The 18,502-nt window shown below is 40.0% G+C and overlaps 2 protein-coding genes across 4 annotated transcripts in view; one reads left to right on the top strand and one right to left on the bottom strand.

The window, feature by feature from the left end:
- PPP2R5A (protein phosphatase 2 regulatory subunit B'alpha) overlaps positions 1-13,159 on the top strand; it is a 64,731-nt gene extending 51,572 nt beyond the window's left edge. Inside the window, exons 6-13 of the mRNA XM_026001077.2 lie at positions 518-577; positions 1,511-1,619; positions 2,307-2,360; positions 9,052-9,102; positions 9,398-9,517; positions 9,599-9,726; positions 10,372-10,473; positions 11,948-13,159. Coding sequence (XP_025856862.2) covers positions 518-577; positions 1,511-1,619; positions 2,307-2,360; positions 9,052-9,102; positions 9,398-9,517; positions 9,599-9,726; positions 10,372-10,473; positions 11,948-12,080 — 757 coding nt within the window. The 3' untranslated portion in view covers positions 12,081-13,159. The remainder of the gene's footprint in view (positions 1-517; positions 578-1,510; positions 1,620-2,306; positions 2,361-9,051; positions 9,103-9,397; positions 9,518-9,598; positions 9,727-10,371; positions 10,474-11,947) is intronic.
- A 979-nt stretch (positions 13,160-14,138) lies between these two features.
- Positions 14,139-18,502, bottom strand: part of PACC1 (proton activated chloride channel 1) — a 37,888-nt gene continuing 33,524 nt past the window's right edge. For 2 of the 3 annotated variants that reach the window (XM_026001078.2, XM_072733317.1), the window contains exons 7-8: positions 16,785-16,892; positions 14,139-15,102 (exon numbers count right to left, since the gene is read on the bottom strand). In XM_026001078.2, coding sequence (XP_025856863.1) covers positions 14,941-15,102; positions 16,785-16,892 — 270 coding nt within the window. In that variant the 3' untranslated portion in view covers positions 14,139-14,940. Of the gene's footprint in view, positions 15,103-16,780; positions 16,893-18,502 lie in introns of those variants that run through there. The other variant, XM_072733319.1, reaches the window with a different exon arrangement.

Raw genomic sequence — 18,502 nt, 5'->3', positions numbered from 1 at the left:
TAAGAAATCAGTAACAGCTGCCTCCTCTAGAGAGAGCATCTTTCTGCAGGTCTCTTCCTCTCCTAAGTCCACTTATTTAACACCTTCCCTGTCCTGTAGTCATTTATGTGCTTTAACAGCAAGCCTAATCTTGGAAAGCTAGGCAGCTGTGCAGCTTAGGTTTAATGAAGCTATGAATAAAAGTGGCTTTATTACATATGGGTCCTTCTGTCTTGGATTTTCCTATGGGTAGAGGTTTTCCTATTTTGAAAAGTATTTGCTTGAGAAAACCCATCTTTCTTTTACATTTTTAATAAATAAAACTTTCCAAGTGAAATAATCCATTATCTTTATAGCTAATTTTAGCAAAAGTAGTAACTAATTTGGGACAAAATAGCTTACAGAGAGTTCCTGAAGGATGCTTGTATATTTCTTATAGTTGCCCTTAGGATTGATTTCTTTACCTTCTTGAGTCTCCTCTCATTTTAGTTTTCTAATGTTTGAGTTTTCATTACATCTCTCTTTATTTTAAATTCAGGTTTATATATGAAACAGAACATTTCAATGGTGTTGCTGAACTCCTTGAAATATTAGGAAGGTAGGTCAGTTTTTTTGTTTTTAAAGAGTTAAATAACTTTGAATGTTTTATGTATTAGAATCTTAGCTGGAGTTGGAGAAAATATTTCGTATTTAGAATTTAAATATAGAGCACAAGACATAGTTTCTCAACTGAATTCTTTTTATAGCTTTTAAGCGGTCAGCATATTAAAGTACTTGCCATGCAAGACATCTGTTTTAGAATAGGCTTCCTGCTTTTGAAGCTGTGGCATGTTTTATGCCTGATCTTGCCAGACTCCCTTAGAAATTTCTAAGATCTGATTGGGAAGAAATGAAATAAACTATTTTGAATGTTTGATGAACTTATAAGAGTTCTTGTTGAGATATTGATAGGCCATTCCAAACCCATCTGTTCTTTTTAGAAGAATCTATAGCCTCAAAATTTATATAAACATTTTGCCTTCCTTTTTTTTTTTTTTTTTTTTTTTTTTTTTACATTTTGCCTTCCTTATTCATCACACAGCAGTATTAACTTGAGAAGATTAGGCCCCCTCTATTTCTAGTTAGAGAATGTTTATGGAGAAAATTCTTAATTTCAGATCTTTCAGCAAAGTAAGAGAAACTCCAGACTTCAGAAATGTTTTTTGCTTCAGAAAATATGGAAAGTTCTAACAACGTTGTGATATTGACACTCCTGTGGCTTTAGGTAGGAGAATAAAGGCAGTAATGCATAAATAAAGTGATAGGCTTTATAGAAAATTAAGATAAAAATTACTTTGTGGGACTTTAATTGGCAGTCCCAGTTTCTTTTGGGATCATGAATGACTTAGAGGAACAGACTAGTTTGAAAATGGGTAAGTCATTCAACACCAGAATTAAAGCAGAACACTGATCCTTATGTACTCATGGATATAATTTTTGGAAATAAAGTAGTAACTACTTAACCCTTCCCCCTACCTTTTTTTCCCTCCAGTATTATCAATGGCTTTGCATTGCCACTGAAAGCAGAACATAAACAATTTCTAATGAAGGTTCTTATTCCTATGCATACTGCAAAAGGATTAGCTTTGTTTCATGCTCAGGTAAGTTTCAGACAGATTTCAAATAAAATGAATATTGTTTCAAAGGCTGATATAAAGGCAGAGAAATTGAGGAATATTAAGGCAGCAATTTTAGATATAATTAAACAATTTGCTTTGTAAATTGCTTACGGTAAATTTTCATTAAAATTTAAAAGTATTACAATAATTAGCTTTATTAAATAAGCTCAGTACACTTCAAGTGTAAATATAGGAGAGGTAATACCAAATTTTCTTCCTTTTTTAGTCCAAGCCTTGACTTTGAATGAGTCCCACGTAGCTATAGAATGTTCCGTCTAGCCTTGATAGCGTAGTTGGACGATAATTTTAGTCTCTATGAAAATTTAGAGAATAATATCCTATCAGCACAGGTATACATGCAGAAATTCGCTAAAAACTAAAATTAGCTTTTAAAGTGTCAGTCTTTAAATTTATAAATAAATAAATAATAAAGTGTCAGTCCCATTTCATGTTGTATCAGAAGTTACTACTGAAAAAAGAAATCTTTTTTGACCTAGAAGTTATTTTCAAGGTTAAAATTTACACAGTTGTGAGGATATTCATGTTTATATATTGAGATAGGGTAAAACTTATTAAAATGACGTAGTCATTTTTGTTACCTAAATATAAACTTCTTGTATCACTGTTATTTCATTCAGTAATATTTATAAACTGTCCCCTGTATTTTAGCTAGCCTACTGTGTCGTACAGTTCCTGGAGAAGGATACTACACTAACAGAACCAGTAAGTACTCTATTTCTTTTTGTCTCTAATCTACGTTTTAGCATTTTGTTGTAGCCTTCTTTAAACCCCTATAAAGTTATCAAACAGTAGTACTATACTTTAAAGTCATTTAGAAGGAATATTAGGTTAATCTGCATTCAAAGAACAGGGTGGAGTTCCCACAAGTTTTAAGTTGTGTCTTGAATAACTTAAATGTAGATTAATATTAAAGTATCATAGTTGAGGGCAGCCCCGGTGGCTCAGCGGTTTAGTGCCACGTCAGCTTGGGGTGTGATCCTGGAGACCCGGATCGAGTCCCACGTCGGGCTCCCTGCATGGAGCCTACTTCTCCCTCTGCCTGTGTCTCTGCCTCTCTCTCTCTCTGTGTCTCTCATGAATAAATAAATAAAATCTTTAAAAAAATAAATAAAAATAAAGTATCATAGTTGAGATGTGTGATGACAGGATCCAATGACTGCAGTGAAATTTTGTATACATAATATCTTCACTAATAATCTTTTTATTCTTCATTCACCTTTTGTTTTTTTTAAGATTTATTTATCTTTAGAGAGAGCATGCATACAAGCTGGGGGAGAGGCAGAGGGAGAGGGAGAGAATCCCAAGCAGACTCCCTGCTGAACACCAAGCCTAACATGGGGCTCAATCACATGATCTTGAGATCATGACTAGAGCCAAAACTAAGAGTCAGACACCCAACTGACTGAGCCACCCAGGCACCCTCTTCATTCACTTTTTAAAATTAAAACATACTGTGAGGGTCCTTGGAGTTTTGTTTTGTTTTTAGAATAGGTTTTTACTTCTTATTAATGTTAAACCACATGATAGGGATTGAAAACATTTCCTTGCCTTTGGTGATCAAGATGCAATCTTGGAATAAAGGTTATTTATGAATCAGCATAGCAATTCAGTCTTTCAATTCTGCTATTTGCCTACAATGAGAAGATTCAGGAGAGAATAAGAATGTTATTATGAAAATTGAAGATCCAAGAAAAACAAGGTAGGGAGAAATAGAAAAGTCTGAAAGCAGAGAAAACAACCTTTTAACATTGATAAAGTATTTTGAGAGAATGTTTTCAAGGCATCCTAAATCTAAATATTTAAACTGAGAGTTCTTAAAGAATACAAAGGATTTGAAGGATTTAAATAAGATTTTCTTTATTATGAGTTACTGATGCTATCCCTAGGCATGCTTAAAAAGATTATGAACTTAATGTTCTTCCTCTGTCTTGAGCATCCTGTAAAGGTTAAAAAAAGATATCTTTCCACTCCCTAATGCTTAGAGTTTTTGAACTTTTAGACTTGCAAATCTTTCTGGAAACAGCTAAAAAAAAAAAAAAACAGTTTTTAAAGACAAATCAGAATTGGAAGCCTGGTTTTTACATGAAACCATATAAACCTCTAACGTTAATTAAAACTTAATATAAATCCATGGTACCTCTCCTCAGAATTGAGACAAAACCCATAACATAATAAGTCATGGTTCATAATTGAATTATAGACATGTAATTTAAACATAAGTTAATATGAGGTAGGTTGAGGAGAAGATAGGTGATTTCTTTTTAAAGAGTAGATTGGGAAGAGGGATGATGGCCAGATGTCTGACTTAGGTGAGCTGAGTTAATGGAAATAGAAACAGGATGAAGAGGTAGGCAGGTAAATATCCAAGATGATGAAGGAAAGTATTTTTCAATTCAAAATGATCTGTAGATGTATAGATCTTGCAGTTTCTACCATAGGCCATTCAGCACCCAAATTATGGCCATAATACTTGGGTTTGTGCCTTCACATATCAGTCTCTAGAAACCTGTTATTTATATCAAAGCTTCCTACAAATTATAAATAAGTCAGAGCTTTGGCTTTTTATTACATTATTTATGTACCTAGATGTTCAGTTGAAATTTTATTTTCTAAAGTGGAAGTAGCTTTATTGTTACTGCTATTTATGAAAGTAATGTGTAGTTCACATAAGATAAAGTCATAAAGTACAAGGTGGAGTAAGTTCCTTAAAATCTTGTCCCTTAAAAGATAACCGTATAATTTGGTGAATATATTTCTAGAAATTTTTTAAACTTTTTTTAAAATTTTTATTTATTTATGATAGAGAGAGAGAGGCAGAGACACAGGCAGAGGGAGAAGCAGGCTCCATGCACCGGGAGCCCGATGTGGGATCCGATCCCGGGTCTCCAGGATCGCGCCCTGGGCCAAAGGCAGGCGCCAAACTGCTGCGCCACCCAGGGATCCCTCTAGAAATTTTTTCTATGCATATATGCGTGTGTGTGTGTAGGTTAAACAGTGGGACAGTGCTGATCAGGTTTTTTCACTTCTCAATATAATGTGGCTACCTTTCCTATTAATCTGTTTCATTATTTTCACTGGTAACATCAAATTCCATTATATGGATTACCATAACATATCTTCAGTTAATGGACACATGAGTAGTTGAAACATGTTGCCGGGTAAGAGGATGTTTAGTGTGTTAGAATTGTTCTGTGTCCTGTCTGTGGTGTTAGAAAAAAAAAAAAAAACTCTCAGAACAGCATACCAAAAATTATTATTATTATTATTTAATGTGATTTTTTTCAAGTATTTAATTTTTAAAAATTTTAATAATCTTTTACCCAATGTGGGACTCAAACTCATGACCCTGAGATCAAGAGTTGAATGCTCTACTGACTGAGCCAGCCAGGTATCCTGTGTATAGAAATGTTTAAAAATCATTACAATTAAAGCCATGTTGCTACATGGAAATTTTAACATATTCCATCCAAGTTGTCTTCCAAAAAGTTTGAACAATTTAATATTTCAGTCCAGAGTCTGAAGATACATTTCCTTCCCTCACCCTGGCCAATGTTGAATATTAAGCTCTAAAATTTTTGCTAGTCAAATAGGTATGAAATATTTTTTTTAAAAGATTTTATCTATTTGAGAGAGAGAGCCTAAGTGAAGGGAAGTGGCAGAGGGAGGGGGACAAGCTGACTCCTTGTTGGGCAAGAAGCCCAACTTGGGGCTTGATCCCAGGACCCTGAGAACATGATCTGAGTTGAAGCCAGACATTTAACTGACTGAGCCACCAGATGCCTAGTATGAAATAGTATTTTAATAGGCTTTTTAAATTATTATTACTACAAGGATTACACCATCCTTTTATACAGTTATTGGTCATTTCCATTTCTGTTTCCTTTGCTTACTTTAATCATTTTCCTGTTACAGTTTGCAAAAGTTTTTATGCATTTGGAGTTTTTAAATTTGAATATAGTTTTTAATCTTTGCCCTAAACTTTAAAAAAATTATGTAGTGGAATCTAATCTATTCATCATTATGGTTTCTGGCCTTAATGCCATGTTAAGAAAAAAAAAAATTTTTTTTAAGAGCGAGCTTTGGGGATTGGGTGGAGGGACAGAGGGAGAGGGAGAGAATCTTAAGCTGGCTCCACCCAGTGCAGAGCCCAATGTGCTGCTCTGTCTCATCCTGATATCATGACCTGAGCCAAAATCAAGAGTCAGATACTTGACCAACTGAGCCACCAGGTGCCCAGAAAAATCCTTTACTTTTTGAGATTATAAAAATGTTCTCCAGTATCCTATTTTTTGGATTTAGTTTTTACCTGTGAAAACTTTATAGGTAGAATATTAGTAATAGTTTCCTAGTGCTACCATGATGAATTACCACAAACTTGGTGTCTTAAAATAACAGAAATTTATTCTCTCAGAGTTCTGAAGGTCAGAAGTCCAAAATCAGTGTGTCAGCAGGGCATCCAGCAGGTGCTCTAGGAGAGATTCCATTCCTTGCTTCTTCCAGTTTCTGGTGTCTCCAGTCTTCCTAGCTTATGGCATGGCTCCAGTCTCACACTGCTGCCTCTTCTCTCATGTCCTGTGTGTCTTTTTATAAGGACATGTCACTGGATTTGGGGCCTGTCCATATAGGGCTACCATATAGGGACTACCCAGATAATCCAGGATGATCTCATCCTGAGATCTCTAATTAAATTTCCAAAGATCCATTTCCCAAATAACTCATATTCATGGATTCTAAAGATAAGGACATGGACATATCTTTTTTGGGGCCACCATTTAACCCATTACAGCATTTGAAATTGAAATGTGTGACACAAGTAAAAAATATATTAGTATTTTTGGTGTATAACAAATTATCACAAAATTTAGTGGCTTAAAACAATAAACATTTATTATCTTATTCTGTGAAGCAGGAATCCAGGGATTACTTAGCTGGGTCCTCTGCTTTTAGGGTCTCTCATAAGGCTGCAGTCAGGGTGTTGGCCCAGGCTGGGGTCTCATAGGAAAGATTATGTGAGGAAGGATCTGCTTCTGAGTGCATATGGTTGTTGGCAGAAATCAATTCCTCAAGTGCTGTTGGACTGAGAGCCTCAGGTTCCTAGCTGGCTCTTGGCTAGAGGCCACCCACAGTTCCTAGTCATGTGGGCTTCTCTAGCATAGCAGCTTGCTTTATCAGAGCTTGCAAGATAAGAAGGCTCTAGAGAGTCAGCTAGTAAGCTGAAGTCACAATCTTTTGTAAACTACTCATGGGAGCTATATTCAGTCTTTTGCCACATTCTGTTGGTTAGAAGCAAGTCACTAGGCCAGCCCAACTTGTGGCAACAGGATTACACAAGTGTGTGAATTCATGAAGTAAGGATCATGGAAGATCATTTTAGGAGTCTGGCTACCAATAGAACTACATTTTTTCTAAGTGGTGGGACAGTAGCCAGATACCACCACTTAACTGGCTACTTCATCTATTTCCCAAGGAATTGAAATGCCACTGTTGTACTAAGCCCCATTTACACGTGAGTGTAGATACTCCTCTATTTCATACCCCCCATTTTAATCAAGTATGCTTTACACCCAGCATGGGGCTTGACCTCATAACCCCAAGATCGAGTCGCATGCTTTTACTGAGCCAGCCAGACATCCCTATTTCATATCTTTTTGTCAGTTTCTTTGCTAATATCTTCTTGTTTTAGTTGCTGATATCAGTAATGCAGGTTCCATTCCATTAATTTTCCCCTCCCCCCACAAAAATTCTTAGTTATTTGCTTACATTTATGGATTTTAGAATAAATATTTCTAATTTCAGAAAGTAATCCAGTTGGGGATCCCTGAGTGGCTCAGTGGGTTTAGCCCCTGCCTTCGGCCTGGGACATGATCCTGGAGTCCCAGGATCGAGTCCCATGTCAGGCTCCTGCGTGGACCTTGCTCCTCCCTCTGCCTGTGTCTCTGCCTCTCTCGCTGTCTCATGAATAAATAAATAAAATCTTTAAAAAAAAAATAATTCAGTTGGTATTTGATTGAAATTACATAAAATGTAAGAAAAGTACATGATATTGAATCACGTATTTGAAGTGTTACATGATCAGTAAACATTTCTTGCAAATTTTATTCTTTACATTAGTTTTTGTTATGAAATGCATCTTTTGGGATCCCTGGGTGGCGCAGCAGTTTGGCACCTGCCTTTGACCCAGGGCGCGATCCTGGAGACCCAGGATCAAATCCCACGTTGGGCTCCTGGTGCATGGAGCCTGCTTCTCCCTCTGCCTATGTCTCTGCCTCTCTCTCTCTTTGTGTGTGTGACTATCATAAAAAAAAAATAATAAAAAAAAGAAATGCATCTTTTATTATTGATACTTTGTTTTATAAAGGTATTGATTTTTACATATTTATCTGGCCACAGATAAATATGTAAACTTTGCTACTGTTAGTAATTTTTCAGGTTTTTTAAATTAGGGGGTATATAGTCATTATATATTTAGACAAATAAGTGTAATTTGGTATTGGTATTCCTGTCCAAGATTGTTCATCACATCCTTTTTATCTTACTGGATTGTCTCCTGAACTGTGTTCTTCCCAATTTTAATTTGAACAAGTGTTTATTACTGAACCAGGCTATAAAATATAACTGGACTACAGCTATAGAATAATCTAAAAGGCTATCAAAGATTATTTCTACAAAACTACCTGGCCCTGACGGTTTACAGCCTACTTCCAAGAAATCATTATATAAGAGGACTGCTGGTTTCTGAGACATCTTCATTCTAGCTTTAAATTTTTATCAGAATATATAGTCAAACATACCAAATAACTGTTCAAAATCTTTTGAGATGATCACAGTTTTTCCCTTTTAACATAAAGCTTGTAATGAGTTGAACTATCCTGGAATTTCTGGAGTAAGGCATAAGGAAGCAAGTAGTTCTGTTAATATACTGTTAATGTTTAACGTAATACAAATTTCTGCAACTGGGCTCCACTTAAATTCATAATCCCTTCCTTGTATTTTGGTTATCAAGATGGTGCTAGCTATGAAATAAATTGGGAAGCTTTCTGGTGCCTCAGATGGTTTTAAGTAACAGGAATTCTTTGTGCCTTAGTTTATCCTTACAATAACTTCCTTCCTTCAGCCACACCCCATCGTCGTCATCATAGTTTCCTTTATTTTCTTACAAGTAGCATTTACTATTAAAATTACTTTTGTGTTTAATGTATAATTCCCATTGGTACTCAGTAAATATTTGTTGAATTATTAAAAGTGTAAAGCTGAGCAGAAAATCTGGGGATACACTGAGATATTAAATAATACTGATCTACTTCAGAATGATTATTGATACAATAACAATTTTTAAAAATTTCCTGGTATTAGCCAACTTCATTGCTTGTGCTAAACTTTTTCCTTTTTGCAGGTGATCAGAGGGTTGCTGAAATTTTGGCCAAAAACATGCAGTCAGAAAGAGGTAGGTTTTGTTCAATAAAAATGGTATGATTTTTTAAAAAAATTCCTTCATCTTAGGGCTTAATTATAAACCATGCCTCTTTGAGCTGGCTATATTGTCTCCACTACAGAGTGTAAGATATGGTCTTTGGGGGGTTAGAGAGGGAGTTAGGGGGATAGCTGAACATTATAGTAAATTGCATATACAACTTCTTGTCCACTATGTTAATTTGTAAATTAACCTTCTCCTTTGTAGTTTTCTATGTTAACATCATATAATTTGTCATGTTATGTTTCTTAAAATTTTTTTAACCTAGGTGATGTTTTTAGGAGAAATTGAAGAAATCTTAGATGTTATTGAACCCACACAGTTCAAAAAAATTGAGGAGCCCCTTTTTAAGCAGATATCCAAGTGTGTATCCAGTTCTCATTTTCAGGTATGATATTTTCATGAAGCCATGGTTATACTATTATTCTTTTTCCTCTTTTAGTTTTGACATTCCTAAATGTCTTTTTAGGTTGCAGAAAGGGCATTGTACTTCTGGAATAATGAGTATATTCTTAGTTTGATTGAGGAGAACATTGATAAAATTCTGCCAATTATGTTTGGCAGTTTATATAAAATCTCCAAAGAACACTGGAATCCGTAAGTATCTTTTATGTTGATTGTATTATTGTGTTTGTGCTGTTTGTCTTTCGATCTCATAATTCATACATGAAACCCATACAGATTTGGAGCCTATCCCAAGGTTAACATCATAATTCTATTGTGTATTTGACATACATATAGTTTTATAAAACTGTAAATATATGTATGTTCTTAATTTCTATTTAAAATTGCAAATCTCTCTGAAGGGAGAACTATCTTGTGTGACATTCTGCACCGCTGTGTGGTCAGACCCAGTTGGGGAGACCAACCCAGCTCTGGGTTAGTGCTCTCCCAGGGAGAAGTTGAAGTGCTTAGAATCCTATCAGCAATGTTCAGATTGTGCAGACTGAACATCCTTATCCTACTTTGTTTTTCTCACAAGTTATGGTAGGTAGTTCCTTTTCATCTTTTAATACTGTTAGCTTGAGAAAGTAGACTGTAGAACAGACAAGAAGGTAACATTTTTTAAGAGCTTAAGCATAAGACAGACGTGAATTTTGGAATTAGATAGATGATCTCTATCACTACTGGCTGTGTGACATCTTGCATCTTAGTTATCTCTAAAATGGATTGAGTCAGCCACCATTTAGGGATGATAATGTTACATTTTCTGTGACCCAACACTGTTTATTTTCATTTTAGGACCATTGTAGCACTGGTGTACAATGTGCTTAAAACCCTAATGGAAATGAACGGCAAGCTGTTCGATGACCTTACTAGCTCATACAAAGCTGAAAGACAAAGGTATTGGGCATTTTTAATTACCAAGTTATCTATACATTTTAAGTTAGTTGAATGTGATTTAGTCCAATAAGGTAGCTTACCTAAATTAAAATTATAATGTTTAAGTCAGTTAGAGACTTTCAAATTGTAATACTTAAACTTTTAAGTAATTTCTAAATAAAAAACTTACCCTACCGGTTAGATTATAATTTTAATGTGGATTATAAATCCTGTTTATCTCATTCACAATTTATGCCAGATTTATATAACAATTTCTTATGGTTAGGTATTTATGAAAATTGTTTTTTTTTTCAGATGGGCTTCCATAGTGAGCTTTACTCTTCAACTGCTCTTTGCACGACAGTTTGGGAGTGTCAGGTTGCCCATTTTTACAAAGTGGTATCTTAAAGTCTGACATAGTTCTTTTTCAGTCAGAGGGAGCTCACATAATATTTTGTTACTTGCAACAGTATTTAGAGATGGTAGCATGTAGCAGCATTTACAAACCTTCCTAAGTGATCGCCTCTTTTGGAGAACTTCATATATAACCATCTTAAAAATCGCTTCTCATTTATTTCAAACATTAGATGGGTAGTAACCACTGTACCTGAGCCCACCCACCATTTGAGGATAATAGCTACCATTTACCTCTAAGAAGCTTATTACCTATTGTTGGGAAAAGCTGGTCTCTCTTGACTAGAAGTTCCTAATCAGGGTTTTCCTGTGGCAAGTAGAATATCTTTAGGGCTATCCTAGTCCATCAATAACTCTAAAAAAAAATTAGGTACCCAGTACCTAGTTTAACCCTTGGGAAGCATAATTATAATCACAAGAAACTTGCGTATTTCACGTCACAAAGAATAATCATAACTGCAAAAATTAGTACCTTTGTCCCCTTAAATGGTATTTAACTACAAAACTGTAAGGCCTTTTGTTTTTATATGTTCATATAGTCCTTCAAAATAGTTTGGTCCAAGTTACTCAGAAGCATTTTCCTTAGAATTAAAATTAAATAGTTGAAACATAAATATTTTGAATTTTTTTTAAAAATCAAACTCTAGTTCTTATTTGATATCAAAGATACAGACTGGTTAGTGGCTAGAGAGGTGATTCCGCCAGAAGTGGCTCCAGCCTGACCTCACAGCCACCCTTCGGTTTCTGTAAAAGGTGACCATCCTAGCTGTGGTAGCTGTAAGAGGGGTTAGGTGAGAGTGAGTGTAATAGAGTGTGAATGACAACAGTGGTCGTGGATGTAGCAATATGTAAGGGAAAGCAAGGTGTAACTGAGTTGGTATAGGAGACCCACAGACCTAGTAATCACAGGAGAGTGACAGAGAGCAATTAGGTGCTCCTGGTAATTGGCCTTAAATACTTTAGTAAATGGATTTAAGTGAAATGTGGGCGAACAGTGCTCTCCTGCAAACTGCCAAACAGCAAGTTTCTTTAGGTTCTAAATGAAGGTTTTCTGACCACAAAAATCTTGGTTTATCTACAGAGAGAAAAAGAAGGAACTGGAACGTGAAGAATTATGGAAAAAATTAGAGGAGCTAAAGCTAAAGAAAGCTCTGGAAAAGCAGAACAGTGCTTACAACATGCACAGTATTCTCAGCAATACAAGTGATGAATAAAAAAAAGCCCACCGCCTCTGTTGGATAGGCAGTTTTGTACACTTTTTTGAAATATGTAAAATTATGAAACAAACCTCTCAGTATAATATAATTAAAAAAGGCCAACTTTTTTTCTGGCAACTGTAAATGAAAAATATGGACTAAACATAGCCCTGTGCTATATCATGTCCATAGTATATTGTAACCTTTGTCTAATCATGGATTTATTGTGTCACTTCTGAAGTTTCACAGAAATGAATGAACTTTATCATCTATGATATGAGTGAGATAATTACGGGAGTGGTAAGAATTATGACTTGAATTCTTTGATTGTGTTGCACATAGATATAGTAGTCTGCTCTGTATATTTTTCCCTTTTATAATGTGCTTTTCACATTGCTGCAGACCTTAGTTACATCCTAGGAAAAAGAATATTTCCTAAAATAAAACTAAGGTATAATCCTTACCCTCCCCTCTGTTGCTCCCAGAAGTACAATGGGGAGAGTTACCTGCCCTAAGCCTTCCTTCCTTCATTAGAGATATAACTGCACTCTGGAATTTGAGCAGAAACTTAAATCTCCAGACTTTCTAAAGCACAAAATATAAATAAAAGCTGGGAAAGTAAACCAAATTCTTTAGATTGTTCTTCATGAATATTCCCCCCTTCATCTGCAACTCCCCAGAGTGATGAGCCCAGACTCCTGGAGGCAGTGCAGGTGAACACTGAGCCTGCCTCTCAGTTCATTCCTCCTCTTCCTCCTGAAGGCTGAAGGCAGGGCCCTTCCAGTCCTCACAACCTGCCCTTCATCCAGTCCCTCCTGACCCAGGGAAGGAGGCTTTGAGTCCCACAATGTGGTGACGCAGAACGCTCACTGTCACTGCCTGGCTTTATTTAAAGGAAATGCGGTAGGCTGCCCCTGTAGAGTTCCTGACTGTAGCGAGGTCTTGTATGTTTTCACTTGGTCAAGTATTTCTCACATCTTTTGTTATGAGTACCATTCCAATCTCTTTACTTGCAGTTGTGTGGAAAACTGTTTTGTAATGAAAGATCTTCATTGGGGGATTGAGCAGCATTTAATAAAGTCTATGTTTGTATTTTGCCTATGTGGTCTTTGCTTTCTCCAGCTCTGAGGCATCCAGAGGCAGCCTGCTGCCCCTTTAGGTTCATACAAACATACACGTGTGTACGTAGAAAAGACTTCAGGTTATGTGCCAGAGTTGACCACTACGGCCACAAAGTACATCCGTTTTACAGAATCCCTGCATAAAATTCTAAATTTTAGGATACCCTTTCATCTTCCTGCATGTCTGTGTTCAGAGAATAGTGGTTTAAATTACCTTAAATGTCAGTTTCAATTAAAACAGACCCACAATTTATAATAAATAGCGCTTCCCTGGGCGAGGTGTCCAGGGAAATTGTGGCAGAGTCAGAAATTAGACAATATTATAAACTTCCCACTCTTTTGCATTCATGAAAAAACTCCAGCCTGGGCCCTGCACACGATTCCTAGGTCAAGGTAAAAGCAACTCCTTTCACCCACTGGGGCCCCAGGACAAACTCTTCGTTTCGGTTCACAGCTCATATTGTAGCGTCTCAGGTAGCCACCTCATTGCGGCCACCCGGATCAACGTGCCCTTGCCAAACCCCCCACGCTCCCCAGGGCCAGCCAGTGTTCCTGACAGCTGGCGGCGGGCAGCGGGCAGGGCAGAGCGAAGGTTAGGTCTGAAGGTCTGTGTGGTGGAAGGTTGTTTCCTTCACTGAGGAGCAGCCACAGTGGATTCGGACAGGCTCGGTCGGGCGACTTTGAGGGTCACACCTGAGGGTCCCTTTCTCAGATGGTGCTTTTGTGGGACAGGAACAGAATTTTTATTTGTGGGACTAGATCCGTCATTGTTCCTATCTGCCATCAATCCCCACTCCCAGCCTGCCCTTCCTTGGATGCAACCATGATGTACCTCAGGAGTCCAGATCCATCCATCTTAGGAGTCCAAGCTCACATGGCCACTTACTGGGACGTTACAGAATGAAAGCATACTGGTGCCTCCTGGTTTAGCAGATACTCACACTGGCAAACTGACTTTTTGCATGAACCTAACTTTTATTTACCTGTTAACAAAATCATGGGGGTCCACTGCATAGGCACCTCCTAGGTACACATGTCCCGGTGCTTCTGCAGGTTACTCTCTCTGCAGTCTCACACCTTCATCAACAAATACTCTAGCCCGACAGGTAGGTGGCTAGTCCATCCACAAGAAACCTTAGTACTACTTTCTAGTAGCTTTAAAAATGTCTCACTTGGAATTTAACAAATGAGAAAGCATGTTGGAGGCTGGATAATGTAACTGGCAGATGACGCCAGAGACCAGGGATTTTGCTCTCGTGTGCAGTGTGCGGAGGCTTCAAAGCATAGCTGCACACCTGCATAGTCAGGATGTGGGGGGGGGGGGGGGAATCAGTCTCTTCCATCGACCTGAAAACCCTCAGGGGGGGGAAAAAAAAAAACCTAAGGTAAAACGTAGAGCCTTAATCATCCTGTTAGAGTTGAACTATACACCAAACAGGTAAGAAGGGCGGCTTCACAAACCTTCAGAACACTTGATAATCCAATTCCGCCTTCCACAATCCCTATTCACATGTCCAAAAAATGTTCGTTAATAATTTAAACACTTAAATAAGGTTTTATGTTATCCGCTGGATCTGTTCCATCAGGCTCTAAACATCCTGTTTTGGGGGCCAGGTCAGAAGCTGTGGTTTCGCAGACCATTCCTCCCAGCGAGGCCCGTTTCAAGCGACCACAGCAGTGCTGGCAGCTCTGTCGATGCACACAGAAGTGAGAACTTCCATCACCGCGGACAGTCTTACGGACGCCACAAGGCAGCTTCAGCTTATGTGGTTTGCTGCCTGACCTCTTTTTTTAAGGTACCTCTTCCTAATTTTGATCATCCATTTCACACTCAGTTTGGCAAACTCTGCTGCTTTAAATAACGCCAAGAAGGCCCCACAGAGAAGGGCGATTGTGTTCCAAGGGTTGGCGGTGATGATCTGGAAAACAGCAGCGAACACAAGCTCATCAGCTGGCTTCAACTCTGATTGCTGGGTCCTATCAGCGTTACTGCCGAGGGCCTCCCACCCCCAGGTTACTGGAGCAACACGAAAAACACCTGGGTTCTACGATGGCCCTAACTCCACTTCGTTCTGACTGTACCTTTAGGATACAGAGCTCGAGTCTGAGAAACAAGATACTAACCCCTTCCTCCCATAAAGTCATCCAGGGAAAAAAGTTGTGTTTCTCAAAAAAAGCTCTGCACAAATCAGATGTTCCATACTGAGGTTTAGATTTCTGGCCTAATAATGCCCAGTAAGTGAACTGGATTTGAAACAAATTTCCCCCAAAACCATACCCACTCTGTTGGGTCAGTTCCTCTCGTTTTCTTCCCATCTCACAGTTCCTCAATCTTGCCTCCACCTGGTCCAGCGACGGTCTCACCTCCTGGACTCCTGCCTCCTGGCTGTGCCCTCATTCCCCGGCCCGGGGTGCTTTCCTGCTACCGAGCTTACTGATCCTTCCCAGCTCCTTGGAGCACGACTCTGACCACGAAGCCAAAACCCTCTTGACTTTGGCAGAGACATTTATCCCACAAGCTCCTCTGGCAGCCGCTTACTGTCTGGAATGCGTCCCTGCACCGCTCCCAATCATGCTCCCACTAAACGTTAAACACTTCTAGGCTGAGGTCACGTCGTGGATTTCTGAGTCCCCAGCACTCTTAGGTCGTTTAGCAGGGTGACCTTGGACAGTCTCAGCGTCGGGGCTCCCAGATGCTAAATGCTTACACCGGCACCCCTGTTCAGGGCCGTGAAGAAGCTAAGTGACCTCAAGGGGAAGGCAGGCCTCTTTCGGGCGGGTGTCGGCCTTTACTCGGCTCGATGGGCACCTCCTACTGAATAATAGCTAAGTGAAAACTGGCTCATCACACGCTTTACATGTAGAGCTGAAGGCGTTCCTTCTTCCACCCAGAACCCTGTTGGGTAAGCGGCACGTGCCGCTGTGTACAGAGCCCTGCCGGCCCACGCTCACGGTGGTGCTCAAAGATCATGGAGCAGCTCGTGTTACAGAGGCCCTCCATGTTTGGGTCTCAGCCAGGAGGGGTGCTTCCCCTATGCCACAACCACATTGGGACATTCTGGAATTATCTAAGCGCCCATCCGTGTTAGATCAGGGACTGGCTCTGGTTCCCTGGAATGTTGAGCAAAGCTGTCCTGGCATTCCTCTCCTCCAAGACTGAGTCTGAGAACCTGGCATTCACTGATGCATTGTTAAATTTTTTTATGTACCTTTCTGCTCTGACAACAAATAATAAGGAATATTATCCAACAGATATTCATTAAAATAGAATGGCTTCCAACAGCCATCATCCAGACAAGCTTCATGCAATCCATGCTTTCTGCTCGGTTCATTGACTCAACATCACTCTGAAGCAAGTACTCTGTACTAAGCACTCTCCCAGACGGCGGATAAACGATGGTGAAGAAAAGATGAAGTCCTCACCTTCGCAGGGCCAGCTGTCTAGTGATGGCAGGGCCAATTAAGCACAAACAACCCAGAACGTGAATGTCACCAATGACAAACTGATTCATGCCATGAGACAAGACAAGGACAGCCTGCAAGGATGAGTCAAAATACCTCAGGCAGGGAGTCTGCTCCTGTAACCTGCAGGAATACTCACATCTTGGACTTTCTGGATGAAAGGATCTTTCCATTCAAACACCACAAAAAACAACTGGGCACTTTTTTCGGCAGCTGGCCTCTGGTCAATGTAGTTAACCACACTGGTCTAGGTAAGAGAAGAGAAAGGAGGATTACCACCTGTGCCCCTCCCTGCCCTGGGTCACAGGTGGGAGAGGGTAGTTAGGGGATCTTGGACCTTGGTTCTCCCCACACCAGCTTCTGGGCGGAGAAAGCCAGACATCTCATAAACAGCATCCTGAAACTGGTACCAGAGCCGAGACTCTACCCTGGTTTCCAGTTCTTTGGGGGCAACGAACAGGATCTGGGATGTATAACAGGTGTTCTGGATTATCACCACAAGGTCCGTTATGTACCTGGACTCGGGATTAAACCATTCTCCACGTGTTATGTTCAGGCATAATCAGAAGTCACAGAAACCTCAAATTTCAAAATACTTGATCTTAAAAGCTGAGTAGTTCAACCCTTCGGGTCTACAGGGACAAAGTGCGACCTCACAGATCCACCCGGCTGAGCATTCCCTGGAAATATTTAGTAGGCGTGCTTGGGAAGATCGGGTTATCAATCACGAGAAGCTCTGCGAGGTGTCACGGAGAGCAGACGGGTGCCAGAAGCCGAAGCCCAGCTCCAGCAGGAGGGCTGGGGCCCCCGCCCCGTCTAAGCCCTGCTCTGCTGCTCGCAGATGAAGTGCCTACACCACCGAGGTGTGTCGGCATCAAAGGAGACAATACGTACAGAAGGACCTTAAACTTTAGAACATGATATAAAAAACCTTGTAAACTTCATTCAAAAAAGTTCACGTCACCCACCAAAAGACTTCTAACTGAGGCCCTAACGAACAGCACAAACATTCTAAAATCTATATACGGGTTGGGTTCGCCGGGATTTGGGCCCCCCTGGGTTCTGGTCATGGGGGAGCTGCGGGGAGACCGGGCAGCGCAGGGTGAGCGCAGCGAGTCTCCTCTCCGCCACTGACAGGCCAGGGCCAGATGGGAAGGTCCTGGGAGTTCCCAGAGGAAAGTGTGGAGCAAAAGTCTGGGATGTGACAGTTCTCTGACAAACTAGGAATACTTTAAGGACCCACTGCCACAGGGGTCACCACATCTTAGGGGACGAGAAAAGGCCTGTCCTCTTGAAGAAAACTGGCTTTAAGCCCTTCCCAAAGGCATAAGATCTGCAGTGGTCCAAGGCCCAGGGACAGGGCAGACCCGGACGAGGACATGGCTTCTGGCCAATGAGCCTCGTCGGTGGGAGTCAGTCCTAATTTAACCGCCTTTCCCGATGCTGCCCCTCAGAGTCCAGCCCAATGAAACAACTCCAAGGAAGAGCAAAATTTTCTAGAATAGACTATCTCCTCACTGCCTCGGCAGGCACCCAGCCACCAATATGTGGGATGGCTGGCTCTGGGCGTGGATGGGAGCAGGGGGCAGCCACGCCAGAATGGAAGTTCCAAAGGTAGGGGTGCGGCCTTGCTTTCGGGGGTGACTGACAAACAGCCCTCTCCCTCCATCCCCACCGCCAGGCCTCTGCCCAGGTCCCCTCCCATCTCCGGCCGGTACCGTGGCTAGAAGCCCCCCGCACATCTCGGGGCTCCAGGCCGGTGGGCTGAAAGCCCTCACATTTCCCACTGGTAACACACTTTGGGCACATACCCAACATATCGTGACTTCCTTAGAAGTGACGTAACGTCACTCTTAC

Source organism: Vulpes vulpes, chromosome 13 (genome assembly GCF_048418805.1).
Source record: "Vulpes vulpes isolate BD-2025 chromosome 13, VulVul3, whole genome shotgun sequence".
NCBI classification, from domain to species: Eukaryota; Metazoa; Chordata; class Mammalia; order Carnivora; family Canidae; genus Vulpes; species Vulpes vulpes.
Note: the sequence above shows the minus strand (reverse complement) of the source record. Positions and strands in the feature narration are given on the sequence as shown.